The 27,639-nt window shown below is 51.4% G+C and overlaps 11 protein-coding genes across 11 annotated transcripts, besides 1 other annotated feature; 7 read left to right on the forward strand and 4 right to left on the reverse strand.

Annotated features, from left to right (window-relative positions):
• Positions 1–845: 845 nt before the first annotated feature.
• NFIA_103160 (uncharacterized protein) lies at positions 846–4,533 on the forward strand (the record flags this gene model as incomplete). The annotated part of the gene is made up of 2 exons (XM_001266724.1): positions 846–3,344; positions 3,400–4,533. The coding sequence occupies 2 exons, from the start codon at positions 846–848 to the stop codon at positions 4,531–4,533; spliced, it is 3,633 nt and encodes a 1,210-aa protein (XP_001266725.1).
• A 717-nt stretch (positions 4,534–5,250) lies between these two features.
• NFIA_103170 (emp24/gp25L/p24 family protein) lies at positions 5,251–6,191 on the forward strand (the record flags this gene model as incomplete). Its single annotated transcript, XM_001266725.1, has 3 exons — positions 5,251–5,463; positions 5,592–5,718; positions 5,803–6,191. 3 exons carry the CDS (start codon positions 5,251–5,253, stop codon positions 6,189–6,191), a joined length of 729 nt encoding a protein of 242 aa, XP_001266726.1.
• Positions 6,192–6,842: 651 nt separating this feature from the next.
• Positions 6,843–7,801, forward strand: NFIA_103180 (succinate dehydrogenase assembly factor 2; the record flags this gene model as incomplete). The annotated part of the gene is made up of 2 exons (XM_001266726.1): positions 6,843–7,302; positions 7,374–7,801. 2 exons carry the CDS (start codon positions 6,843–6,845, stop codon positions 7,799–7,801), a joined length of 888 nt encoding a protein of 295 aa, XP_001266727.1.
• A 547-nt stretch (positions 7,802–8,348) lies between these two features.
• Positions 8,349–9,792, forward strand: cpcB (40S ribosomal protein RACK1; the record flags this gene model as incomplete). The annotated part of the gene is made up of 4 exons (XM_001266727.1): positions 8,349–8,428; positions 8,570–8,696; positions 8,819–9,136; positions 9,367–9,792. 4 exons carry the CDS (start codon positions 8,349–8,351, stop codon positions 9,790–9,792), a joined length of 951 nt encoding a protein of 316 aa, XP_001266728.1.
• A 450-nt stretch (positions 9,793–10,242) lies between these two features.
• NFIA_103200 (TPR domain protein) lies at positions 10,243–11,469 on the reverse strand (the record flags this gene model as incomplete). The annotated part of the gene is made up of 1 exon (XM_001266728.1): positions 10,243–11,469. One exon carries the CDS (start codon positions 11,467–11,469, stop codon positions 10,243–10,245), a length of 1,227 nt encoding a protein of 408 aa, XP_001266729.1.
• A 515-nt stretch (positions 11,470–11,984) lies between these two features.
• Positions 11,985–13,384, forward strand: NFIA_103210 (SOS response-associated peptidase; the record flags this gene model as incomplete). The annotated part of the gene is made up of 3 exons (XM_001266729.1): positions 11,985–12,011; positions 12,075–12,609; positions 12,669–13,384. The coding sequence occupies 3 exons, from the start codon at positions 11,985–11,987 to the stop codon at positions 13,382–13,384; spliced, it is 1,278 nt and encodes a 425-aa protein (XP_001266730.1).
• A 284-nt stretch (positions 13,385–13,668) lies between these two features.
• On the reverse strand, positions 13,669–14,508 carry NFIA_103220 (uncharacterized protein; the record flags this gene model as incomplete). The annotated part of the gene is made up of 4 exons (XM_001266730.1): positions 13,669–13,729; positions 13,782–13,812; positions 13,871–13,950; positions 14,003–14,508. 4 exons carry the CDS (start codon positions 14,506–14,508, stop codon positions 13,669–13,671), a joined length of 678 nt encoding a protein of 225 aa, XP_001266731.1.
• Positions 14,509–15,029: 521 nt separating this feature from the next.
• NFIA_103230 (RNA polymerase II mediator complex middle subunit MED1) lies at positions 15,030–17,396 on the forward strand (the record flags this gene model as incomplete). Its single annotated transcript, XM_001266731.1, has 2 exons — positions 15,030–16,682; positions 16,740–17,396. The coding sequence occupies 2 exons, from the start codon at positions 15,030–15,032 to the stop codon at positions 17,394–17,396; spliced, it is 2,310 nt and encodes a 769-aa protein (XP_001266732.1).
• Positions 17,397–21,773: 4,377 nt separating this feature from the next.
• On the forward strand, positions 21,774–23,456 carry glnA (glutamate--ammonia ligase; the record flags this gene model as incomplete). Its single annotated transcript, XM_001266732.1, has 6 exons — positions 21,774–21,776; positions 21,847–21,882; positions 21,978–22,070; positions 22,404–22,908; positions 22,965–23,386; positions 23,439–23,456. 6 exons carry the CDS (start codon positions 21,774–21,776, stop codon positions 23,454–23,456), a joined length of 1,077 nt encoding a protein of 358 aa, XP_001266733.1.
• A 755-nt stretch (positions 23,457–24,211) lies between these two features.
• Positions 24,212–24,902, reverse strand: NFIA_103250 (uncharacterized protein; the record flags this gene model as incomplete). The annotated part of the gene is given in 3 exon segments (XM_001266733.1): positions 24,212–24,435; positions 24,459–24,711; positions 24,726–24,902. 3 exon segments carry the CDS (start codon positions 24,900–24,902, stop codon positions 24,212–24,214), a joined length of 654 nt encoding a protein of 217 aa, XP_001266734.1.
• Positions 24,903–25,049: 147 nt separating this feature from the next.
• Positions 25,050–25,098: a microsatellite.
• A 529-nt stretch (positions 25,099–25,627) lies between these two features.
• On the reverse strand, positions 25,628–27,427 carry NFIA_103260 (putative MFS transporter; the record flags this gene model as incomplete). Its single annotated transcript, XM_001266734.1, has 4 exons — positions 25,628–26,218; positions 26,274–26,865; positions 26,917–27,228; positions 27,282–27,427. The coding sequence occupies 4 exons, from the start codon at positions 27,425–27,427 to the stop codon at positions 25,628–25,630; spliced, it is 1,641 nt and encodes a 546-aa protein (XP_001266735.1).
• Between the last annotated feature and the right edge of the window lie 212 nt (positions 27,428–27,639).

Raw genomic sequence — 27,639 nt, forward strand, 5'->3', positions numbered from 1 at the left:
TTTGTTGTAGTCTAGACATTTGCCATTCAGCATCCATCACTAATAATGTCCCTGAATGCCTATTATAAGGATAAACATTTGTTATTTCCTTCCCGTCGTCTTTCTACTACTACTGTTCTCCACTCCCACTCTTGATCCCAATCGTCAAACCTCAATGGTAGAAAGACAGTCTCCACCTCTCCTGATTTGCATCTTTACCTCCGTGTCCTGACTACCTACGAAGCATCGAGCAATTAGCACATCTCAAAACCAGGTACCTAGTGATAGTCCGGGCGAGTCATACCCGTTTGAACTAACTAGTGTTCTGTAGTTACCAAAGTTCGGAAGACCTCCTGAATTCAAAGTTTCGCCAGTCCCAGGTGCAACTCCAGATTCTTATTCCCTCTTCCTTCTAGCTCTCTTTCCGTTCCCTCCTCCGAGCTCAGCCAGTCCATTCTTTCGCATACTCTCTTTATCAGGTCTACACGGTTTCCTTCCTTTCGCTTCTAAGTATCCGACCACTGTCAACTCGCTGGAATGAATAAATGAATAGCTACTCATTTTAACAGCTGACGGGTAGGTTTTTTGGTCCATTGTCCCATCTCCAACACTCCCGTTTGCAGTACTATTTGCGTACCCATCATGTGTTCGCAGCCGCAAGAATATGAGCCCCCCTAACAAGCAGGCAGTGCGCACAGCAACATTTTCTGTCTACAAGGCTGACGAGATACTAATTATATTTGGCTCTTCCAGAATGATCTAGCGACTCCGTTCTGTATTTTCGTATATCTCTTCAAAGAGACACACCTTCTACACTGGAACCGCGGAAGGCCGCCATTAACTGCCTGCGATCAATATAAAGAACCATGCAGCATAACAAAGGGCCCGAATTCCCCGAGCTGGCAAGGACACTGTCGCGCTCGCGCAGTACTAGCATGTCCAGCGACTCCCAGCTCTCACGCATCCACCTTCTCTCTCCACCACCAGTGAACCCTCCGCCCTCGTTCATCGCATCATCTGCAGCGGCTCAAATCATCACCGCCGACCAGGAGTTTAATACTGCGGACTTTGTGACTAGCGAAGAAGACAATGGTGCGAATGCGAGCGCTCTTGTCACCCCAGAGGCTCTTTCGGCTTTGAACGGGTTTCTCGACCACCTTCTCTACAACATTCTGGCAACCGCCAAGTCGACCCAATTGGCATGCATTCGACCGGCGATAGCCGACGTCCTCAAACCTCGACTCGCGAAAGAAGTCGTCTCTGCTGCGGATGATGAACTGCATGAGTACATGGGCGGCGAAGAAGATGAACAATCTGAATTTTGCGGCGGGCAGACCTCCGCCAATGATTTTGACCTGGTCCGGTCCTGGAAATTGACTCGGCTTCGATGCATGGTGTACACGAGGTTGGGCGACATGGAGGAAGACGATGAAGATGAGTACATTGCGCAAGACCGGCTGATCGAGTCTGACGATGGGATTCCGCCGAGATTCGACAGCCACGTGGGCAACATCACTCCGGCCGCCGCGATCTTTCTAACGTCTATCATCGAGCACATTGGGGAACAGGCCCTCATCATTGCAGGTGAAACTGCGCGGTCCCGGTTATCTTTGAAACTTAGCGACAATCATGACGAAGTGACCGAATCTGGCGCAGAGCGAGGCAGTATGGATAGGCTGGTCGTGGAGGAACTCGACATGGAAAAACTAGCTTTGAATCCGACCCTAGGAAGGCTATGGCGAACCTGGCGAAGACGTGTTCGAACACGTAGCTTATCTCGGACGGTTTCAAGGGAGTCCTTTCAGCGTCGCAGATTGACTGCACCCTCTGCAGGCAGCAGAAAAAGCAGCATCGTTACTGTTGATGAATGCCCACCCTGTCTGCCCGTGTCACCGGGCGTTGAGCACAGCAAGGAGCTTGATCCAGCATCTGTCGCTCTGCCAATGAGCGAGCACGATGTCGAAGAGATTGAGATCCCGGGATATGTGGCTGACTTGGATGGCAGCGAAGTGCATGAAATACATGAGATTCGGACCATGCAAGCTGTGGTAGCTCACAAAGTGCGACCTCATAGCCTCATGGTACTCACCCTGGCATCTCCAAAATCTCCTTCCACAGGGAACTCCCCGGTTACTCCTCTCACCGCACATGGTGCCAGACTTGTCCGTCACGTTCGATCGCGGTCACTACCCAGCAGCCCGTACCCCGAAGATGATATTCCAAAAGATGCTCCGGCTCCGCAGGCAAATTCCCCTACCACAGCCGAAGAACAGAAGCGCTTAGAGACGATGTATGAGCACGATGAGGATGACGAACCAGCGGCACCAAACGGATCAGTCTCACAGGAAATTACGGTGACTCCACAAGTCAAGCAGTTTGAAACAGGCTGTTCATCCGGTGAACAGACCTGCTACGCTGTTGTGCAGGATGCGGCCACGGCATCCTCACCGTCGGCGGCATCAGTGGATGCCGCCACAAGTCAAACCAGTAGTACTGGCACATCCACGGCATCCTTGAGCGATGAGCAAGAGTTGGTTTCCGAGGTTATCGAAGGACATGGATTATGCGAAAAGCCAAAGCTGGCCGCATTGCAGCGACCTAAACGGGTTACCAATAAGGATGCTTCTGAGGATACCCCTGCATCGCCAGCGGAAGAAAAAGCGCCGCGGGCTGTGACTGTCGTTGACCATGAACCGCAGACGCAAGGGGGAAGCGCCAAGCCATCCCGCCCCGCCGGCTCCTCTGACGTCTCCAAGACCCCTGATGAGGACTTATCCGCCGTGCAAGCCCCTCCTGCCAGGGCGTCTGATTCTACCGCGGACGGCAAACCCTCAAGATTGGCACCGGTGACAGCCCAATCCTCTAGAAAAGAGGTCACCGAACCGGTTTCTCCAGCCGGAGAGGCAATTCTTCCTGAACGTGCGCGGACTCGGCCCGTGCCCGTTCCCTTGTCCTTGAACACTGCAGGCCAGCAGTCTTTCGGGGCAACGAGTCCGGGATTAGCTACCCCTGGCAGTTCTGGGACTGAGCGTGCAGCCGTTCAACGGGTATCACGCCCCTCAACCTCGGTAGCCTCGTCTACTTACACAAAATCACGCCGGTCCGACAGTTTCGGCAGCCATCGGGAGAAGCGTCCAGTCACTGCCGGATCAACTACATCGCAGGTTTCGAGCAAGCTCAAGGGCCTTATTAGTCGCCAAACCGACTCCGCTACGTTCCTTGTGCGCAGCTCTTCAGAAACCAGTAGAGCATCCGCTGTCACCCATGACTCAGTATATGATGATAAATCGGGATTGGATGAATTGATCCAGAGCGAGGAGACGATCCATTATACCCTGACACCCAAGAACATGAGGGATATAGAGGTTTGTTCAGACTGAAAACCCTCTTTTGCAGAACCCCATAGCTGACGATTGAAAGAACTTGGACTCCCCCAGATGGCAGCCTCAGCGATCACCAACCGCGGATTTGGCCGATTTTCTTAAGAATACCGGCCCTCCTGGAAGCGAAACACCTAGGCCAAGGACATCCAAATCATCCTCTAGGGAAGCGACCGACTTTCCAAGGGTATCGAAGTCTATGTCGTCCGAGAGGGCGAAACATATACCCATTCAGATACCTAGCGTAGCTCCCGAGCAGAGAGACAGGAAGTCCCCCCGCAGCGGTGCTCCACGTCTGGAAGCCCGTTCAGCTGTGGCGCCACGAGGACATGAGACAGCCGAGTTAATTGAATTTCTTCGGGAAGGACCGTCGAATATCGGAGCTCACCAGGTCCCGCGCACAGTTGCCTCGTCCATGGACATGGACGAATTGAGACAAGGCGCTCCTTCTGTTGCTAGCACACAAGGAGGCTCAATGGCTACTCGGTCTCTTACTTCCGTCGGTTCTCGTACGGCCCTTCTCGAATCCGCCAACAGTTCAACTGCACAAGGGGGCTCAGTCAATGCGGCCAATCTGGCCAGCAGTAGAGACTCTACCGATCCTCAACCAGCACGGAAGCAACGTCGGGTGCGGGATCCTTATGCCATTGATGACTCGGACGACGACGAATATCTTGACGAGCTTCTAGAACCGTCGAAGCCTAAACGGGAGGAAGAAAGCCTGATAGATTTCCTGCGTAATGTTCCTCCGCCAGAGACTGAACCCCAGCCTCTGGCCTTGAATATGCCTACATCCAAAAGTACTTCCACAGGACTTGGAAGTGCCTCAGCCATGAAGGCACGGCTTCTTCGAAATACTTCCTTTGACAAATCCCTTTCCGGGAAATCCTCGAAATCTTCGCTGCGTCAACAACAGGAAGGTTACTTGACGGGACAGTCGAATTATACTGTCAAGGTTGGCATGGAGCGCAACGGAGGAGCAATTCATGCTGGGTACGGGTTGTCCACCGTGCCTGAGAAGCAGACCGAAACCAGTGCATTAGCCAGCTTTCTCAGAAGCACCGGTCCGCCGGAGCCTCCTGCTGGTCGGCGACCCTCCTTATCCGGCAGCAGAGGCAAAGATCCGAGTGGCTTCTCCCGTCTCTTTGTTCGTCGCAAGAAAGTTGAGGTTTGAAGCATGAGATTATATATACCCTTTCTTCTTTTGTTTTCTCCCGTCTTGATCTAGTCCAATCTCCCAACTCCTTGCGACTATGAAATTGTTATATGGTTGGCAGATGACATGTGTCTTTGAGCGTTCTGAGCCAGTGATGAAACGTTCCTTGCGTCTTTCCTTTTCTTTGTGATACTCCTTGCAGTGATATGCCTATGATTTCTTCGCGCATGCAAACTTATGTTGGCTTTTCTCGCGTCGCACTCACTTGGCTACCTCACGTGTTCCCTTTCTTGTCTCATTGTCCGCAACTAGACTTTCTGGACTTCTTGAGGGAAAGTCCTGCACTGGAGTACGATGGTATATATAAAGCTTTGGGTGGCCAGTATTCTGGCGGTTGCCTGAGCCAGTACATTCTTTCTATCTCAGCAAAATATTTCATATCATCCGTGATTATACCACCGTCAGCCATCAACAGTAGAGACTCGTGGAGCGTTGACTGCGTAGTCAACGTTTCATTCGGACTTTCGTCCTCAAACAATTTCATAGAAGATGGCCTGATAAAATCGGTTCAATGTCTTCGAAAGTTTGATATACTGGGGAAGACGGAAAATCTTTAACCCGACCGCTCTCCGTAGACGCGGCGTGGCATCAATAATGTTATAGAGCCCCATTGCTGCTCAAATATACCGCCAGAACAAGCCACAACCTCCTTGTCGGCCAATTTACTCATCGACAATGGGCAGCTCCTCACAATTCAGCACGAGGGCACTCCTCGGTGTCTTCTTCCTGTTCCTTGTCCAGCTCTCCTCCGCCTTGAAATTCGACCTGCACGCCAGCAGCGGGCACAACGAGCGATGTATACGCAACTTTGTCTTCAAGGACCAATTGGTCGTTGTGACAGCTATTGTGAGCGGGCAGAAAGGTGATGGGCAGGTTGTGAATATGCACGTATGTTGATTCTTACCACTGCCCTGAGAGATTTTCGGGGTCGGGTCGTGGGAGGCTACTTTCCGGCTTCATTCATTGCTGTTTATCGGGTTTTACTGCAGCGATGCTTACTGTTTTCCGTCCTATAGATTAAGGATGCACTCGGGAATGATCATGGTCGGCCTAAGGATATCGCGGGCGAGACTCGTCAGGCATTCACCTCTGTTGCGGATACGGCGTTTGATGTTTGCTTTGAGAATAAGCTGGTTTCTCATCGTGAGTTTTCCTCTTACGTTACCTAGCTGCGCATGATATCCGGCTAGAGATTTCTTGACTCGGAACTGATCTGAACGTATCCAGATGGAGTTGCGAACCCGTACAAGTCTGTCGAGCTCGATGTCGAGATCGGCGCCGATGCCCGTGACTGGTCCAGCGTTCAGGCTGCGGAGAAGCTCAAGCCGGTGGAAACTGATCTCCGTCGTATTGAGGAGATGGTGGCGGAGATCGTCAACGAGATGGAATACCTGCGGGCCCGCGAACAGAAGCTGCGCGATACTAACGAGAGCACTAACGAGCGCGTGAAGTGGTTTGCCTTTGGCACTATGGGAATGCTGGTCGGTCTCGGTGTTTGGCAGGTCATATACCTGAGGGCTTACTTTAGGTATGTTGAGTTCCCATGTTGCGGAGGGTTGATGGTGTCGTGGCTAACTGCTGCTCTTGTTGCGAACAGGTCGAAGCATCTTATCTAAGATCTTGTCGTGTTGTGTTTTGGTCCCCACCTGTCATGTGGACATGAACAGGCTGCTTATGGCTGTTTCTCTGTTGAATTGTACGACAGGCAAGGAGTTCTCAGTCGCATTTGAGGGATTCGGCCTCGTGTACTTGCAGGTATATTTATGGTGCATTGCTTCGATTTCCGTACTTATGAAATGACACCTGTAATGAATAGAAGTGCTTCTGGTATGTGCTCCTGTTTCGTAGTACTGTATTACCTAGAAATGAGCGTCTCACGCCTTCACCTTGACTGTTCGTGGGTTTATAACATGAGATGCCGCTGCTCGTACGGAGTAGTTGTGAAAGGGTTCTGGCGATGAGGCAAAGCTGCTGCACCATACAGTCACATCTGATTTTTTCATATCCATGTAGTTGACACATTGTATCCTTGCAGTCTGTAGTGAGCTCAATTAATCGACTTATACTCGAGACTATACCAATCTCATCGGCATGTTTAATTGATGCAAACGCTGCAAACAGCACGCAGCATTGCCGCGGATGATGTCAATTCCGTGTCATTATTTAATGTGCCTACCTTGGACATTGGGCTTCATTGAAGTTCATTAATTAGAGACACTCCCTGTTAAGCTTCTATATTCAAATTCATCTTGATCAGTAGCTTAACAATGTCTGCCCCACGGCTAATTCAACGCCTTTCGCGGCCCTCAAGGTCGCCCTTCTCTCTCACAGCAGCAATTGCCCGTCGCTCTTTCGGCAGCTCGGCTGTTCGTCTGAATGATGGCGATGGGAAGGATCGCGCGCCCTCTACAGCTCCGGAGCACCGCAAATACCAGACTTCGAGGCCTTCGAACCCAGCTGTGCCTCATTCAACTTCAACTATGACCAATGACTTCCCCAGCGTTGGCGAGAAGACCCCGCCTCCGGAGGTCTTGAGCTCGGTCGATCCGAACTATAAGCCGGTAGATCCTTATCCTGGCCGTGTCGAGCATTACACTGGCGGTAGACAGCAGCCCGGTGCGCAGAAACCGGAGCTTGGTGTTGGGGAGATGGAAGGAATTACCTTCAAGGTTGAGCCGCTGAAACGAACTGGAGAGGACCCGGCGACCATGAGGGCTCGCTTGTTGTGTATGTTTGGTTCTTGCCGTTCGCTTCCTACGGTCCTTGGTCCTTGAAGCTAATAGAGTGACCAAATGCAGATCAGAGTAGAAAGCGAGGTATTCTCGAGTCGGATCTGCTGCTATCCACCTTCGCCGATGTCTATCTGAAAGATATGACGCCAGAACAGCTCCAGGAGTACGACCGTTTCCTGGACGAGAATGACTGGGACATCTACTACTGGGCTACGCAGGACCCCCCATCTTCTACGGACGGCCCAGCCGAGGATACCGTCACAGAGACGTGGAAACGCACCGGAGCCAAGAGTGGTGAGTGGAAGCAGACCGTTGGTGCTTACAAGGCTGCGTATAGGCCTGTCCCCTCGCGGTGGGCCGACTCCGAGGTCCTCAGGCTTCTGAGACAGCATGTGCGTGATAAGAGCGCTGTTGGATTCCATGCCGCGAAGAACAAGAAGACTGGCGGTTCTGGGCTGGGAAGAATGCCCGACATCCAGGTCTTTGATAAATAGGCCTTGACTGTTACTACTGGTGGGCAGACCAAGGTATGACGCAGAGAAACGGATATCTGTTTACTGTATATTTCAGCTTGTACTATAGTATGCCTTGAATTTTTGATGCGCTCTGCTTTAGATTACAATGCTTTCACAGCATTGCCTCTAATGGTATCTCATGGGACATGGATATAGTCCTCGGGGTATGCTAGGTTGCCAGTCGCTGTATGCTCAAGTTGGTCAACTCGGGGAATTTCATACAATCATCAAAAAAATCTGGATGAATGAGCTCGTCCCAATTTTTTGATTGCAGTTATGTATCACGATTGTTTACCACTGCTCCGACCGATCTGTATAGTTCGGGGTCATGTGACTCGCTTAGGCTTAGGGCTTGTGGACCACACAACCAGCGGCAGAACGGGCTAGTTTAGGGCTTAGGCGGGCAACGCTGGTTCTGCTCCTCCATCCTCGAGCGCTGCGATTTTATCTCAGGCCCAGAGTCAACGACAATTGCTCCGCCCGCGTTCATCCTCCTCCCTCCTCTCGCGGCCCCTTCATCGTCAATATGGCTGAGCAGATGGTTCTTCGTGGTACCCTTGAGGGCCACAATGGCTGGGTTACTTCCCTGGCTACCTCTCTGGAGAAGTAAGGGAATACCGAATATTCGAAAAAACTGCAAGAAAATCATATGCCGAAAGGATGAAGAAACGTTTGTTTTGGAAGACTTTGGGCATTGATTGAGCACGTGGACAAATAGATTCTGACTTGGATGTTTCTTTCGAATAGCCCCAACATGCTGCTCTCTGGCAGTCGCGACAAGACCCTGATCATCTGGAACCTTACCCGCGACGAGCAGGCCTACGGTTACCCCAAGCGCAGCCTCGAGGGTCACTCCCACATCGTCTCTGACTGTGTATGCTACCCGAAATCCTATTGAGCTTAGAGAGAGTGCAAGGACTGGGGATTACTCGTGGAGGAAACCGAAAAAAAGTATGACGAGATTGGCTGACCGCGTGTGTGTTTTGTTCCGTGCAGGTCATCTCCTCCGACGGTGCCTACGCTCTGTCCGCCTCTTGGGACAAGTCCCTCCGCCTGTGGGAGCTCGCTACCGGCGAGACCACTCGTACCTTCGTTGGCCACACCAACGACGTCCTCTCCGTCTCCTTCTCCGCCGACAACCGCCAGATCGTCTCCGGTTCTCGTGACCGCACCATCAAGCTGTGGAACACCCTCGGCGACTGCAAGTTCACCATCACCGACAAGGGCCACACCGACTGGGTTTCCTGCGTGCGCTTCAGCCCCAACCCCCAGAACCCCGTCATCGTTTCCGCTGGCTGGGACAAGCTCGTCAAGGTACGTTTATCCGGTCTTCCCTAGCGCGATGTATACCCGATTCGAAACTGTCTGCCCAAATGATGTTTTGCATAATACGTATTTGCTACTTCAGAGCCTTCTACGGCCATGAGACAAACAATCACCAATGCCCTGATGGACACTTCGCAATTTGGTTTTGCACCTTTACACACGGGACCAGCTCATCTATTCCCCTGAGGGATTGAAGCTAACACAAATGTACCCATTAGGTTTGGGAGCTCGCTTCCTGCCGCCTCCAGACCGACCACATCGGTCACACCGGTTACATCAACACCGTCACCATCTCCCCCGATGGATCCCTCTGCGCCTCCGGTGGCAAGGACGGCACCACCATGCTCTGGGATCTCAACGAGTCCAAGCACCTCTACTCCCTCCACGCTGGCGACGAGATCCACGCCCTCGTCTTCTCCCCCAACCGCTACTGGCTCTGCGCCGCCACCGCCAGCTCCATCACCATCTTCGATCTCGAGAAGAAGAGCAAGGTTGATGAGCTCAAGCCCGAGTTCATCGAGAAGAGCTCCAAGGCCCGTGAGCCCGAGTGTATCTCTCTCGCCTGGAGCGCTGATGGCCAGACTCTGTTCGCTGGTTACACTGACAACAAGATCCGTGCCTGGGGTGTCATGTCGAGGGCATAGATGATTGACGAGCGTTTAGGTGGAGGAGAGGAAATCCATGTTTTTTCTTTGTTATAAAAAAGAAAGCGCTGGCATTGGTTGGGATGTATGAGCCATGAGCAATGAAGCACTCCGGGCCTGGGCCCAGGGTTTTTCTCCGACATGTCTAGCTTGATTCGTCATAAACTTCGTACGTCTGGAATCTTGTCAAGGTCGGCATGCCGAATGTTCTAATACCAATTAAAAAAACATACTATAAAAATCTATTTATCTTCCTACTCTTCAATTGTATCACTGCCTTGGGAAAGCACACGGATGGGATTGTGCCTACATGCACTGCCCTCTAGTCATCTCAATGCGGGAACATGGCAGTTACGCCTCTTGACAGTCGATAGGTAGCAATCTCGAACTGTTTTCATTTTTCATACTATTGTACAGTTATAACACGACCTCTTATACACGGACTGTCGCTCATTTCTTCAATTGCGCCAGAGCTTCCTCCACATGGGCCGCATTCTCTTCGAGTCCCAACCCCCGAGCCAGAGACTTGGCCTCCTTCCAATACTGTTCGGCTTCCTTCCGCTTGCCCTGAAGATGGGCAATTTCTCCCAGGTTATACATTGCCGCGATACAGGACATATCGCATTCCTCGTCGCGGATAGGAGGCTGCAGTTTAGCAGCAACGTCTAGAGCCTTTTGCGCCCACTGGTTGCCCGAGTCGATGAGTTGTTGAGGCGCGGCAGTAGACCCACGAGAAGGAGTCTTCTTATGTAGTTCGCCCGTGATCGCGGTGGACACATCCGCGAGGAGCGTCACCTGCTTGCAGGAGGGTGTGCTGCCCTCGTCTGTGCGTAGGAGGTCCAGCGCGCGCAGCAAGAGCGGCATGGCGAGCTCGTTCTTTTCCTGCTTTAGATATGTCTGTCCCAGATCTGTGAGTGCAGTGGCAATCTCGGATAGGTTCAGCCAGGCTGTGCTGGAGTCTTGCGAGGCACTCCCGACGGGGAGTCCGAGCTCCTGGCGGCGGCGAAGCTCTTTCAGACACAGTTCCACCGCGGCTTCCTGGTAGCTTTCGGCCTTCTTCTCGTCCTGGATGTAGTCGCTTGCGTACAGCTCTGCGAGCTTCATGTGCATGCCGACAACCTTCTTCAGGACCTTGTCTCGCTGGCGCTCTTCGTACTCGTCTAGCTCCTTCATCTTCTGATGCATTGCTAGCGCGTCGGGGTCGTCGATCTGAATGGACTCCGTCACCACTTCGGCTTCAGGCTTCTGTGCATCCTTCTTCTTTCTACCTTCTTCCACCCACTTCAGGCACTCGGTCTTTGTGCGCTCGAGAACCTGGATGGCGGGTTTCGCCAGCCCGGCCTTCTCAAGCATCATCGATACCTGGAGATGTATTCCTACCATCTCGTCTGAGAAGGGATGCATGCCAAGCTCGACTGCCTTCCTCAGAGCCTCCTTGTATGCCTTCAGCGCCTTGGCTGGGTTGAGATCAACCTCAGTGTAGTATACAGCCGTCCGGAGCGACTCGGCGACTGGAGGTGGGAACTTGTGATACTGCGGGCCGACACGTGTCAACTCGATGTAGGATATATATGCGAATATGGCTGTGGCTCCGGCGACTGAGATGATGGCGAGTGGGAGGAGGATGGGATTCTTGCGCCAGATTCCTTTTGACGCTTCCTGGAAGCCGCGTTTCATCCGCTGTCCATAGCTAAGATGTCGGCACTGAGGACGGATATGTTGTAATAAGGAGGATGGTGTTTGTGATTGCCTCTGAAGTGATGATCTGGTGCTTTTTCCAGGTTGACATCTGTGTGACGCCGTGCGTGTAGAGAGAGCTTTGTTGCATTGTAGGGTTCTTGGCCTCGAAATGAAGGCGCAGGCGCGCCGTGATGCTGCATTAAACATTGTGTGATTCTCTGTGTGTCGTCAAATCATGAGCGGGCGCCGATTGGGAGCTGGAGTGGTGAAGCTGTGGTGGAGAGCGATCCAGAAACTGCGGCGAGATAGACTGAAATTCAAAACATCTATCAAATTCAAGGGTTCTAGTGGTCCGAGCTTCTCCGCCTGCCGATATGATATGACGTCGAAGTGATCGCTCAGCGCCAGCACTATCGCTCTTTCAATATCTATTCCATCTTCAGAAATAGAGGGGCACTATTTCTATAAACACGCGCAATAATTTCCTGGTGTAGGGACATTGCGTATCCAAAATGTGTGGACGGTATGCCCTTGGAGTGGTGCGTAGCCCGATCATCCCCAATGCTTCTTTGTCTACGGAGTAGTGCTGATCTTACCGCTAGCGGATGGCATTTGTCCGACGGCGTCTGCAGGAGCAAGGGATGCAGATTGACGAGGTCCCCGAGGATGAAGAAGTGAGAGAAACATACAATTTCGCACCAGGGTATAATGGTGCTGTCTACCGGGCCGATGTCTCTGACCGCGGGTTCGTTGACGACGCGCAAGAGCAAGGCACAACAGACGACCCCCAGGAGCCATCTCCAGAAGCTGTCAACAGTGTAGAAAAAGACCAGGATCGGAAATGGAGGTACAAGATTCAGAGCATGAGGTGGGGACTCATACCATTTTGGACGAAGCGGAAACCCGATTACGGATCTCTGATGCGAACGATCAATTGTCGCGATGACTCTTTGATCGAGGATCGCGGAATGTGGACATCCATGAAGCGGAAGAAGCGATGCATTGTGATCTGCCAAGGCTTTTACGAATGGTTGAAGAAAGGACCTGGAGGTAAAGAAAAGATTCCGCACTTCATCAAGCGCAAGGACGGGGATTTGCTGTGCTTTGCCGGACTGTGGGATTGCGTGTCGTATGAAGGTATTCGATTCCACCCGCTATCTTTGCGATGTTCATCGTCCGCTGATGTCCAGGTACAGGCTCGGACGAGAAGCTTTACACATATACCATCATCACGACTTCTTCAAACTCGTACTTGAAATTTCTCCACGATCGAATGCCAGTGATACTCGAGCCCAACAGCGAAGCGATGAAGATGTGGCTGGATCCCGAACGGACAACTTGGTCCAGTGAATTGCAGTCCATTCTGAAACCGTATGAAGGGGAATTGGAATGCTATCCAGTCTCCAAGGAGGTCGGCAAGGTGGGAAACAACTCGCCCGACTTCATCATTCCGATCAACAGCAAGGACAATAAGAGTAATATCGCCAATTTCTTCGCCAACGCGAAGAAGCAGAAGGGTGGAGCAGTCTCCTCCGCCAGGGACGAGGACGCCAAGGAAACCTTGCACTCTGCCGAACAAAAGGTGGTGAAAGATTCGGATGAGCCGCGCAAGACTCAAGACAGTCAATGGAGTGAAAATAATGCTCCGCTGCCGGAACCAGGCGTCAAAAGAGAGTACCCTCCGGACGGCGATGACATTGGCGATCTAGCCCCGAAGAAACAGAAAACCGAGCCAGCACCTTCACTCTCCCCAACAGAAAAAGCACATGAGCTGAAGGCTAAGTCTGAACGGAAGACGACAACATCGACTAGGAAAACGCGAAGTGCGACGCACAACGACAAGCCTCTAAAGAAGACAAATGGGAAGACGACTGATGGTTCTCAGCGAATCACAAACTTTTTTCAGAAATGACAGCCACAAATGCACGGCCATCATGATGGTATGCCTAGTGTTTCTGCACCCTTCAAAATCAGGGAAGGCGTCATGGTTTGCAGTATGATCAATTCAGCCTCAACACGCACAGACGCTGCCACTGCAGTGCGGCATAGCGGTTGAATCACCTAATGAGAAATGAATGTAACGAGCCAACTGTCCAGCAGTGTCCATATTCAATGCGTTCATACATGTGGTATTATAGTACAAGTATCATGGTGTTACATAGCTCGGTATAACCCCCGACCTGAAGCTGAGGTCGCCTATTGTAGCTCACGTAGTCTTTGAACCAGCTTCTCTCTTAAGAAAGGACTCAGTCCGAGTCTGCAGTGCAACATGTCAGCTTCAAAACTAGTCGAACGGCGAGGGAACTTACATTCCGTCCCTAGTGACGATTCTGTAGGTGCCTGCTTCCAGGTTAGCTTGAAATCGAGCCAAATTCGTCTGATAAGTATATAGCCGTACCGCTTGGCTGATAATTCCCATTGTCTCCGACAAATTTCCCGTTCGCGTCAACTTCTAGACTGCCGAAGATATCCTCGGGCCTGCCAGTTCGTTAGTGGTTCAATTGGGCAACTAGGCGAAGAGGGTCGCTACCATGCAATACGACCATACTCTGGGGGTCTCCTGCTGTCGGAAACGTGTATCCAGCCGCCTCTACCAGCAGAGCCGACACCACCCTGGCCACTGGCTCCTCCACTAGAGTCCTTGCTTTCTCGCCGTCTTCGGCTACTCTGTCCTGCCATTAGGACACCTCCCGAGCTTATATTAGCCCCAGATGTGGAAACCATAACCTGAGCTTGAGAGATAGCGTCCGGATCTTTGTGGCCGTACTCAGAAATGACCTCTTGTAGGATCTCCAGGAAGTTCGGATTCTCCCTGAAAGAGTCCGTCGAAGGAGGTAGCTTGGATGTGACACCAATGGCTGTTTTGGGGTTGACAGGCTCCGAAGACAAGAGCGACAAGGTATGACTTCCGCTCTGGGGTTTATTCGAGAAAACATACTGTGCTTGTGAGCTCGAGATATGGCAGACGCTCTGGTTGCCGAACTTACGATATGAGGATTGCCTTCTAGGGTAGACACTGTGCGAATCTGGGACCATCTCGCTAGCCTGAGCGGCTGTCGAGTAAACGACATAGACAAGATCATATTGTAAATATACCGCTGAGATCGAGAAGCAGTCGATCGGTCTGCGCAGAATTATTTGGAGCTTCAATCGCTGCTTTGCCTATGACGCTGCTGAGACAAACAAGACAAAATCATGTGATCTCGCGGAGTCGATACCGGCAATTTATTGTAGCTCTTGCGATGTTGTTCCATGTCTTTCCTCCCATTGACGATTTTGCTGATGGCTTCCTTTCATTCTTTATCTGGATAATCGAAAATGCTCCTTTCAGAAACTTTCCCGTAGGATGCCGCTGCTTTAGTGATACCTGACGTTTCGACCGTTGTTTCCTGCGCATCCCCTTGGAGCGTGGGAAGTAAGCATCGCAGCCTTAGTTTGGTTGTTGATTGTATCCCATACTTTGCATGATACCCCAATTGATTATAAAGCAGTCATCGCGAGTGGCTGCTAGTCGTTCCTTCTAATGTGATTTTTTTATCATCAAATAACGGACAAATATGGCGACACCCTCTACCAAACAAAATCCGGGAGCAACCCCAACCCACTTGACCTCTTCTCCTCGACCTACTGGCGCGCATATGGCAAGAGCCATAGCGCATAAGTCACCCTCAACGAGGACACCATCAGCATCGGGTCATGGCCATGGTCATCAGCCAAGTGTATCCTCTCACCAATATGCTACTCCTCTTGCTGCAACAACAGGCATCGAGGATACTGTCACCTTCAGTTCACCATCTGCTTTGCTAGCGCTGGGTGGCTACGGCGGGATCAGCCCATCTCCTGCCGGTCATGATGCCTTAGTTGTTCCGAGTATGAATGAGCATGATATCCAGGCGCTGGGAATGCAAGGTATCAAGCTAGGATCCGCTCGAGATAATGACGAAGAGCGGAAAAGACACATTGAAGATGTTGTCCAACTTCTACGGACTCGCATATCCGGCAGATCAGTCTGCAGGGAGGGGATTGAGCGTCTAGTTCAGCTCGAAGGATTTGAATCTATCTGGCAGGAGGACAATATCAACATTGCCGGAAACTTTGTTGACCTTGAGATTGAATTTCACCGCGGCCAGAACGTTGTGAAAGACGTCAGCCTTAGCTATGCAACACCGGACGCTACAGATGGTGAACGACGGGAAGAAGCTACTGCTGTACTGAAGCGAGATCTTGTGCAGAACCCGGAAGATGGAGAACGGGGTTCATGGAAATCTTTGACCGGATTTCATGGAAACCTGCAGTGGCTGTCCAAGCATGACAGACTCAGTCAAGAGGTTAATTGCTTTGAGGCCATTGAAGGCCTTTACCAAAGCCTGAAGCGGGTATGGGATGAAGAACAGAAGCTTCCTAGATTCTCGAGTGTTTTCGAACATCTATGCGCTGGGTCCATTGGCCGACCAAGCCTTCACAAGGGAAGTCGACTCGGACTAAGCTTGGACTATTGGATGCACCAAGCGAAGGTCTTAGACGCGAAGCACGCGAATTCACCTCCTGACGCCATGGACATTGATAGACCAGCTAATCGAGCGCTTGATGAAGTTGCAGAGCCACAAAATGGAAAATGGTTTGTAATGATCGAATGTGAAGAAGGCTATCCGTCACTTCGTGTGTCGAAAGAATGGGTGGACTCTGATGTCCTCACAGTGGTCAACAATGCTGCAAATGGCTCCTCCTCGAATGAGGCTGCAGCTTCAGATATTGCAGTCGTCAACTGGGCTGACCCGCCTCCTACCCTAGGCTCCGGTGGCTCAGACGCAATGGCACTTGATTCGAACATGCTGGGCTCCTCTGCACTGAACCGCCGTTTTGTCGCTCGAATGGAGCCACCTCTTGATGTTCCAATCCTTGCAGCTTCAGACATTTACAGGCATCTAGGCATTCAGCTTCCACACGAATTCCGAATGGTTACATATGACGGCCTGCTAGTTCCTGGATGGTCACCTCTATCAGCAACAGGTGCAGTGGGACTTGGCGCTGAGGACATAACTCAGCCCGGCCGCAAAAGGCGCAGGACGTCTGTTCAAGGCTTCGACCAAGAAGGAAATCCCTGCACGAAGCATCATAGTTACACTTTTCAGGCGTTTGAGTCGGTTGCAGGACGGACGATGCGTGACATCCCCTTTTCACATCCGCGGCAACTTGCGGACGTTTTCCCAGTAAGTACAAGCTGTGCTTGCGCCACACTAATATGCTAACACTTGTGCGCTTTCTAGATTTTGCGTCAGTATGCATTGCTTGCGAATCTGATTCACAAGATATTTAATTCGCCGCAAAAGGACGATGGGTCAAAAAAGGACGCCGAGTCAGTCACAGAGGGGACTCCTAGGCAACCGAATACCTCAAAAGCGATAATGCCAACAAAGAAAAACAAAGTGATCGTTCTGAGCAATAAAGATCCGAATGAGCAAAAGCTTGACTTCTTGTTGAACGGAGCCAACAAATCAAATGCTACTGCTACAGGCTCAGGGAAAGACATTGCAATGTCACCATCAATAAGTTTGCGTGACCCTGCTGCCCATCAGGAAGAGGTCAAGGTAGATGTGACCTTACGGACCCAACTTGGACAATCACCAGTCATAATGTTACTTTTCACCGTGGAAGATCCTCGTTTGGCGAGTTCTCCTGCAGACAATGTCCTGAGCAAAGTCTCTATCAGTTTGGAGATTGGGCTTAATGGCCGCATTTCAGTCTTGGACATGACTGGACTGCTGGATGATGAAACGGCAGCGGACAGTGAAAAGGGTGCACAGAACAGTGAATCATTCAAGCTGCAACAGAGGATAGCCAAGGTGCTGGAAATCTCCCAAGACATCGGGGTTTTGGTAGAATGGGTTGCGCGGTGGGTACGGCAGCAGAAGGGACGCGGGTGAGACCTGAGACGATGGCGGAGGCTTTTAAGTGGAGAGCAGCGTCTAATCAACCTGTCGGTTGGCTTGCCGTCGAATGCAGGCCCTTGACTTCCACGTTGCAATATACTGCTGTATGTCGGGTGATGGGGCTGTATGCATAGCACTACCCTTAGTGGTGTCATAAGGAATCCTGACAACAGGTGCTGCTTGACTGCTCCAAGGCTACTAAAGATCAACTCCGCGTCTACTCAACGGCCCCAGTTTGTCTGTTCAAGCAGGAGGTGCATGAGCCACACTTGAAGGTGAGATCACAGAGCTTGGGCCAACAAACAGGCTCCATGTACCTCACAAGAGGAGTACAGAAGGCACGCCGTGGAAAGGGACTTTCGAAGGAGGCTTGCAATTGTAGGGGCAAGATAGTACCGCATAAGTGGTAATTGAATGGACTGATGACCACAATTCCACAATTGTCCTTTTCACGGGAGGAAGCCTGCATTAACAGCATCAAATGGCAATCTAAAGATATGTTCATCCACAAGCCAACCCAGCCATACCACGCCTAGTCTTCCCTGGACCTGTACGTACAGTTGCTTACCAGTAAAAGCAATATATGCCACTGTGAGGTGAGACGATATGGCAGCTCGAGGGACATCAAGTGTACTAAGTGCCTGAACGGCCAATATGCGCGATTTGTTAGTTAACAATATTTGATATGTCAGTATCATGCAAGGGGCTCTACACAAGCATCATTTCCATTACGTATCAGAAGAATGTCTTGAAGATGCCTCCATGAGTTGCCATGCGAAATGCTGGACTCTCTTCTTGGTGCGTGGCAAGGGGGCATGGAATGTTTGATCAACTGCGCTAATTACTGTACCTGACCATCTTCTCCGTACTGCCTGCAGTGCTACATTGATACACCGAAAATTGAGATTTACGTGGGATGCATCTGAAGCTGATCTTTCAAGTGATCACCTGGATGGTAGGACAGATTCAAGAAGTATCTAGATACATGATGCTAGTGGCCTCGAGTCGAATATTCTACCTTACATGCAAACTTCGATGTGGAATTGGTGCCTGAGATGTGATACTATCACATTAACCGGGATCCAGTCAGCGCAGTTTGTCATGGTTCGACAAAATTATCCAATCAGCGTCCTGCGATAAGAAATCTCTCTGGGCGCGGAAATGACTGGCCAAGCAGCGGACGCGTTTGGCGATGGCAAGAACAATAATAATTGCGGTTTTTTCTGTTTCAAATTTTCAATTGAGATGCTGGGCTGGAAATTATTATTATACGCTGCCTATTGGACGATGCGATGAGCGATTATCCATCGCAGATGTGTGCAGGCTTTTGGAGTAGCCGGTGAGGGATATATTTCCTATTACCCGCATCTTGTTTTTGGACTCTATCATTTATGGAGATTGACGTTCCGTTTCGACTCTCGAAAAATTACGCCCATTTTGACGTTTGCGGATTGCAATGGAGAAAAGTTACCGAGGTGACGGTCATAGTCTTCATTTTGTCCTCGGTCATAAGTGCCTTCAACGGGATATATTCCTGTTTGGACACTTGAATTCAAATAGATCGTCAACAGTCGGCATCAGAAGTCAAAGTTGACTTCATAATATTGCATATGATCAAGGGCGAAACCGGACAGGCGGACGGATGATGTATTCGACTTGTGGAGGATGAGTGACGCTAAGCTGCACCCGGCTAGAAGGGTGTTTGCGGACCGCCACACACATGTTCTATTTATTACTGCACTAGCCGCACGACTGTATGCTATTGATAGACAACGATGGCTGTGTTTCATGATCTGGAGAATGTCTCTGATTCTCGTACAGAACAGAAGCTTCCAGGCTCATGATAATAGTGATTGTGCTCTCTTGTATGGAGTACAGTGCCTGCAAGGTTTCTCCGTTCTCCAGACAAAATGTAAATCGGCCACAGGGCTGAAACTACAGCCACTCGTCGGCAGCTGATTCCTGAATCTCCCGATTCAACTCCGTTGTCGTTGGCCTCTTGTCGAGACAGGCCGGGAAGACTAAGGATTCACATCACCCAGATCGGACACTAGCAAGGGCCGCCACCCAAAAATCTGGAGAAGATGGCTTCTCCAGAATCATCTTGACGCAGTGACTTTCTCATAACTTATCTATCCAGTTTCCGGTAAACCCTCCCAACGTTCCCATCGTTCGCCAATTTCGAGGCGGTGCAAAACGCACAATTACCCAATTACTGGCCCTCCCAAGTCCTAAATTATACTTAGTAACTCCAGTCCGGTTTCGGCGGCCCTCTGGCTGTCCAAGGACCGTTGCCACGCCCCACATTCGGCACTCGTCTCTGGGTCGTGTATGTAATAGTTTTACCGGGTAAAGTGTAAGGTACCCAAATCAAAATTTCCCGCCTGAAGGGATAGGTTGGGCTGCAGATATGGTCTGGAATCGGGTATTGATTCCTACAACGTCGGCTCCGTAGAGAGAAGTCGAGCAGAGATGATATGACCGAGTAATAGCTTCTGATTCGGCCGCTAACTTGAATTCTCCTGACTGTCTGACATGGGATAATGTGGCAGGCGCGCTATTATCCACCCACGCGACAATGGCGGGGTTTTTTGAGGGGCAGTCATTGATAAGGAATTGACTAAGAGTATCCAAGCAAAACCATGCGCTGATAAGTCGCAGGTACACGGTTTTACGCTGTGGCGTTACACTGCAATTATCTACTGGAAGTTTTTTGAAAATCACACGGTCTGAGGATCTTGGATCAACTGTGTGCTCAATTCCTCGGAATCATCTCCGTGGTCCCATCTTCTGGAGAGATAAGCCCTCTGAGAGCAATTAGGGTACTTGAACTATCTTGTAGCTAACTAGTCAGATACCCTGTAAATGTCTTCTTAAAGTCTGATGCATCCCGTAGGCTATTATAGCACACCTACCAATAGGATTGGTGTCTATTGCATTAGGCGCATGCATGATTCGTACTAATTGAGCCTTGCAATTGATATGCATCCGTCCCTGTCGCTGTTTGATAATACCTTTTAGCAACATAATCGAGCTGCTATCTGTACAACTGCAGCACCATACACAGGCATCAGGCAATGTCATTGATATTGCTTTTGAGACAGAGTCAGCCGACGCGTCATGCTCATCAGTACGAATGTATATTGACGAGAATCGCGGCAGATCTTTATCAGAATGCATTATTCGGGAGCAGCTCGTTGCTCCGGCGTGGGGTGGAGAGTCCGGGGAAGGTCCATCGCTTCGGCGGCTTCAATCGATATTTATCGGTTTGACAGTGAAATTATTAACTGATTTGATCAAAAGAACTCTCGCCCATACTCAGTGCATCTGCCTATCAGAAATGAAGCGTTTCATATTACATGGCACATGCCGTTCTGCCTGCGCAACGGGAGAAAGGGGGAGCCATTTTTGATCCATCTGATTTCCTAAACGGGTATTATTGTTTAGGTTGATGGATTGCAGTATGCGTCCAGACATGAGGACATTACTGAATTTTCGAGATCGTTCATTGAAGCGAAGATCTATTCCTCAGTTACAATATCCTTTTCACAGTGGTAGGGATAATTTTGATCTGTTACATGGTTGGTTGTGATGGTGACGAGTATGAGGGATATATGGTTGGTATGGTACTGATGTGGTGATAAAACTCTCGTACTAAATTCCGCCCACACTTTGCTTTTGCCTCATTCCAGTTGAGCATAGCACCAGAATAATGAATGTTAATATTCCGGTGAGAACAGTAAAAACTAAAAGTCCTCAAAATCTATTCTAAATCAACAACTCGACAGGATACTTTAGAGGCCAGATGGTTCGATCATGCAGGCAGGAATAGTCAGAAGTGGATATGATGCTGACTGGTGGGAATTTGTATTACGGGAAGGCGCCCAGCAACCAGCGGGTAAGGTAATTTTCAAACTGTTTTTTCCCTATCTAAATTTCAGTTTTGATGGATCTTCCAGTGGGATTATTCTGGGTTCCTTCCTCTTTCCCGTAAAATAACTGAATTTTTGCCCCCCGGCGCCCCAAAGAAATCGATCGCCCTCATGTCGTCCTTCTTGCCTTAAATTTGAAGGATATCCTCGCCCCCCACCCACATTTCTACTGTGACTCCCATACATCCATTTCGCCTCATCTCCATCCTTTATCCTCCTCCTCTTTATTTAACACTTAACCCGCTTTCTCTCTCTTATCTGCTCTTCAGTATATCGTCGCTTTCGTCCACCTCTGGATTATTGTCATCGTCAATCTCTCTCTCTCTACTGGAATCGACTTCATTTTAAGTAATTGAAGTCTTCGCGTGCTCTGCTTCTGCGAGCCTGAAATATTCGTCAACAAAAGAAATCTATCTTCATATCACACATTCTGCCAATCATGGTGAGTCCTTCAATACATTCGAATACAATGTTTTGGAGTGTTGTTCTGACTCATACCCTCTTGCTATTAGGCCGAAACATCAACCGTCATCTCCAACACGGAGAATGTGCGTTTCCTCTTTATTGATTTTACAATTATTCCTTCGGCCGCCTCTGCGGTTTAGAGGAAACGGTCATACTGACTTTTGTGTGCTGGCAACAGCTCATGAAGTACATGAGCCTCGACCAACGGGGACATGTCCAGGCTGAGTATGTCTGGGTCGACGCTGTCGGTAACTGCCGCTGCAAGACCAAGGTATGCAACTTTTTTCCTCCTTTTGAATCAAATCCGATCCTACATGTTACGTGGAAGTGCGATTGTACACATGGATTCCATGTGAATGGGTGTCCAATCTGGCGACAAGATGAATACATGGATATTACTGGTTATGGTCGCTGGGATGCAGGGCTAGTGACATGGGGCGTGCCGTTATCTTAACGCGCGCCCTCTTTCGATAAGCCCTGCGCACGGTGACTGGAAACTGCAAGCCATGATTTCATATGCACCTTCCCGTGGCACGTGACCGGCGATGCAATGCGGCACAATGTTGAGAATCATGTTTGCTAATTCGAACCTTCGTCAATTTAGACTCTCGCCAAGCCTGTTACATCTGTCGATGAGCTCCCTGAATGGAACTTTGACGGTTCTTCCACCGGCCAGGCTCCCGGTGACAACTCCGATGTCTACCTTCGCCCTGTTGCTATCTTCCCTGACCCGTTCCGCCGTGGCGACAACATTCTCGTTCTCTGCGAGACCTGGGATTCGGATGGAACCCCCAACAAGTTCAACTACCGTCATGAGGCCAACCGTCTGATGGAGATCCACGCCAAGGAAGAGTTCTGGTTCGGTCTGGAACAGGAATACACCCTCCTCGGCACTGACGGCTGGCCTTACGGATGGCCCAAGGGCGGGTTCCCCGGTGCTCAGGGTCCTTACTACTGCGGTGTCGGAACTGGCAAGGTCTACTGCCGTGACATCGTTGAAGCTCACTACCGCGCCTGCTTGTACGCCGGTATCAAGATCTCTGGTATCAACGCGGAGGTTATGCCCTCCCAGTGGGAGTACCAGGTCGGTCCCTGCCAGGGTATTGAGAGTACGTCATAATCATTCTACACGCATTGAATTAGCCAGTACTGACCAACGCAACAGTGGGTGACCATCTTTGGATGTCCCGCTTCCTGCTCCACCGCGTCGCTGAAGAGTTCGGCGTCAAGATTTCTTTCGAGCCCAAGCCCATCAAGGGTGACTGGAACGGAGCCGGTCTCCACACCAACGTCTCTACTGCCTCCACTCGTGCTGAAGGCGGTATGAAGGCCATCGAGGCTTACATGCAGAAGCTGGAGGCCCGTCACAACGAGCACATTGCCGTCTACGGTGAGGGTAACGAAGAGCGTCTCACTGGCCGTCACGAGACCGGCAGCATCGACAAGTTCAGCTATGGTGTTGCCGACCGTGGTGGCAGCATTCGTATTCCCCGCCAGGTTGCCAAGGACGGCAAGGGTTACTTCGAGGACCGCCGTCCCGCCAGTAACGCTGATCCCTACCAGATCACCGGTATCATCGTCGAGACTGTGAGTTTGCACCTTCTCATACCAAGGCGAACTTCTGCTAACCACTCCATAGCTCTGCGGTGGCAACTAGATATCTTCGATATCAAAACAAAATGTGCAGACATTTCATTAGCGCTAGTATACCCGCCGGCGTCAACTGGGTGTAGAACTACAAGAGCGGCCTGGCAACGTGTGGAGCAAACATAGATTTCTTTTTCTCGTTTTTCCCATCCTTAATGTCGGTATTTCAGGTTGTCACTCTTACTCTCGAGATGCCAGAGCTTGCGCCTTTGCGTTCGTTACCCACTGCTGCTGTTGCATTTTTAATCAGATTTCTTTGTCTTCCCATGTGGGTTATGTGTCACGTACAGCATAGAGGACTTCTTTCCGAGGTGAATTGGAGAACAATCATTTGATCATGACAACTAAGCTTTATATAAAGCGCAAGACCTTTATACCCTTCTAAGGGCCCTAGTGTCTGCTAAGTACTTGCAATGGCCTCTATTCTACAGACCCATGCGTGAGTATAAAAAGATAAACCTCCAAGGAGCTGAATATGGATATCATGTGGCTACCTACTACCTAGGGTATGACAAGCTAAGAATCTGCTCCCATGAACATGATAAACGGCAATCCCAAGCTCGCAGTCCCACACCATCCCCTGGGGGCCCTTGATACAGCTCGCCTCCCTCCACTTATTCTGGCAGGTCAGCTTGTCCGCCACCTGCATGTTCCCCACAGACCGCCAGTCAGCCGCCGTGTACTTGCAGGTATCCCCCCACACGTCGATCCCGGCGATGCTAGCCGGCAGATCAGGGTCCAGGCTGCTGGAGGGACAGTACGGGCTCACCAGGCTCCGTCCAGGTAGCACGGCGCGCCCCCGTCCTCGGGCGTGGTGAGCCCGTAGGCCTCGAAGCCGGCCCATTCGTAGTCGCATTCGTCGGGTTGTGAGAAGACGCGCTTCAGGCGCATAGATCTGGTAGGTTGCTGGGTAGCCGGTGGAGTCGGAGGGCGGCTCTTGCTGGGGGTTGCTGCCGCTGCCGTCGGGTTGGGGGTCGCAGTCGGTGCAGCTGTCGAGGTCGGGGGCCAGTACACAGCTCAGTATGTCGGTATAGACCCGCGGGTCGAGGAAGCTGGTCCCGGAGAGGGCGGCGCGGCGGCTGAGGTTGTTGTTTTGGCGTGGTGGCCGGCAGCTGGAAGTTGTTGAGGCGGATTGTAGCGTTGAGTGCGGGCTCCTGGGGGTCCCCATCCTCTGGATCTTGATCTTCTGAGCCGGCTAGGTCGCGCTTGAGATACGGGAAGAGCCCGTTGGGAGGATCGTCATAGATGAGATGGCTACCGTCGGCCTGGGGAACCACACCACAGCCTTGGACTCCCCTACCGTGTAGGTATTGCCCCCCTGGACGAAGGAGAGCTCCCACGAGCCCAGCGGGAAATTGCCCACGTAGATCTTCTGCCCCGGACCGGGCGGTTGGGCCTTGTTATTCGGGCCGTACGAGGGAGGAAACCGGGGGGGCATGGTCCGCTGCTGGTCCATGGCCGTGCAGACACAGGCGTCCACAGGGCAGTATCCATAGGAGCAATTGAACTCGCAGAGGCTGGCAAACTTGTCGGGCCCCTAACAGCCAGTAAATCAACCACTAGTCCACTAGCCGGTACCAAGTACTAGTATCTACAGTAGTATTTAGGCTGTGCTTAGGCTATAGCTTAGGCTGTAGCTTAGCCTGTACTTAGTCTAGGCTCTCCTCTAGGCACTAATCAGTAGTACTGGTGCCCACTCAAATAGCCCGGAGTTGCGTTCTCTGCGGCGCCGTGCTGTAGGCTGTGAGGATCATGCTCCGGGGGTCTATGCAGAGAAGTTCTAGCCTACAGCTTATCCCTTCCATTTCTTTACTTGCTGTGAGCTTAACAACATCCCGTTCCTACTTCGGGGTCCCTTCCTACTGAACGTACGACCGAGGAACATTCATCACGATTTCAATCATCCTACTGGGATACCCAGCTGCTGAGCAAGAGGTATCGCAAACTACTTCCTCATTTATTTATTTTTAGCTGCCGAGCTTCAGACTGTATGATGTCTGGATAGCCAAGTATACTTACTCCAAAGTCTCCGCAAACAGCTTAAACTAATTCTCTTGATACCTATTAGTCTTTTGATTATATTACATGTACACCGCGCTATCACAGAGCAAAGAAGCCGGTATCTATCTTCATCTTTCGAAAGCCAATCATGAGCAATCTATCGATTCACACATGTCTAAACTACGCGCCCTTTCTGAAGACGCGGAAAAGACCCGAAGACCCCAAACCCTGCAAGCCACGCTGTTGAGCCTCGCGCCTAGCCGCACCATCGACAATCTTCCCCGGCTCATCCACTCCGCGAGCGCGCCTCCTCCGCTCCGCTACCCAGAGACCCGTCTGCATGACCACCGACGATAGAATACTAGCGCACAGAATGCCGACCATCACAAGATTAGATTTGCGGAACTTGGCGCGGCCGGGGGCAGCGCTGTCGCTGGGCCAGCCGGTGTAGAGGGCGTAAGTGGTGAGGATGCTGCCGAGGTTTCCCCAGCCGGAGACGACGGCCGAGGCGGCGGCGACGCCGACTTCGCCGTGGCGGGGCTGGAAGACCTCCGTTGTCCAGGACATGGTGATGGGGACTGTGGGGCCGAGGCCGAAGCCGACGATGAGGAGACCGCCGTAGCGGGGCCAGGGGTTTGAGGCGGAGCCGGCGTAGGTGGTTAGGAGGAGGCCGAGGATCTGGAGGCAGACGGGGAGGGAGAAGAAGAGGGCGCGGTGTTTGTGGAAGCGGTCCGAGAAGGGGGTGACCAGGAGGATGCCGAGAAGGTCCATCTGCTTTGTCAGTTATGCAGCGAAGGCGGGGAAATGACAAGGGGAGGGAACTTACAAGCCAGATTGGGGCTGTGAGGAGACTGAGGTCAATCCCGTTCAGGGACTGGTCCATCCCCCTGATGATAACGGTGGCGTAGTTCTGGACGCCGATGCCCACGCCGACCACGCCAAAGTACATGACTAGCAGCGGCCACAGGCGCCAGTCCAGGAACACCCGGAGGAGGTCGCGGACGGACCACTGCGGACGGTGGTAGACGCGCCTCAGGTCGTGGTAGTGAATCTCTGCGTCCCGGCCTGTGAGGGCGGGCGGGCTGCGTGGCAGCCACTTGAAATACTTGCGCTGGGGAGGTTCGACGCCGGGAGCCAGGGGCCGGTCGGGGAGCCACCAGAGGAGGACGATGCCGACGGCGATGGTGATGATGCCGTAGACGAGGAACATCCATTGGAAGCCGACGAGGCCGCGCTCGCCGTCCATCTTCTGGAACCCCGCTGAGACCAGGCCCACGACGGCGGCGGAGATCTGAGCGGCAGTGAAGTATTGGCCGATGCGTTTGCCCGTGCGGGAAGGAGGGTAGAAGAGGGTGAGATAATAAGTCATTCCGGGCCACATGCCGGCAATGAAGATGCCGAGCAGAAGACGGAGGAGACTGTGCGTGGTCAGAAATTGCAAACCCTATAGGATCAGGAATGAAACATACTATAAGCTCCACGCTGCTTTCATGGCCGCCATGCAACTGCCAATGATACCCACGCTGATCACGATCCGACTCATCCAGACATGCGGGCTGAGTCTGGTCATCACCAGATTCGACGGCAAGTCAAAGACCACATAGCAGACGTAGAACAAGGCGAGGCCGGTCGAGATCTGATGAGGAGTCAAGCGCAGCACAGACCCAAGGTCGTGGCCTACGTCCATGTTCATCGTCTGTGCCAGACCGACATTGGATCGGATGGCAGAGCAGAGAAAGTACAGGACCCAGAAGGCAGGGATGATTCGATAGTCTAGTTTTCTGGATGATTGTGAGCTTCTTACGTAGCATCAAGGCGCTAGGCGGAGACTCACCTATAGATGCGCTCAATCTCAGCGACGCTCGGCTCATCGCCAGATTCAACACCATTCTGAGTATCAGTTGATGGTTCCCGGACATTCTCGGTGTCTTGATGCTTTCCAACATCTTGGGGGCGGGTTTCGGGTTCCGACAACGACATGTTGAGGAGCTGGTGGGATGAGTGGTGGGATATTGATTATGAATAGAGCTGCATTGATGTTGCAGAAATATCCAGACAAGTAAGAATTCTACAATGATTGAATCAAATAGAAGAACAAGCAGAACAGTCGAGTCGGAATCACAGGAGATAATGCAGAACCTTCAACGCATGAAAGAGATCTGCAAGCCCCGCACGGCCAGATAGGTCGAGGC

Source organism: Aspergillus fischeri, genomic scaffold (assembly GCF_000149645.3).
Source record: "Aspergillus fischeri NRRL 181 1099437636245 genomic scaffold, whole genome shotgun sequence".
NCBI lineage: Eukaryota > Fungi > Ascomycota > Eurotiomycetes > Eurotiales > Aspergillaceae > Aspergillus > Aspergillus fischeri.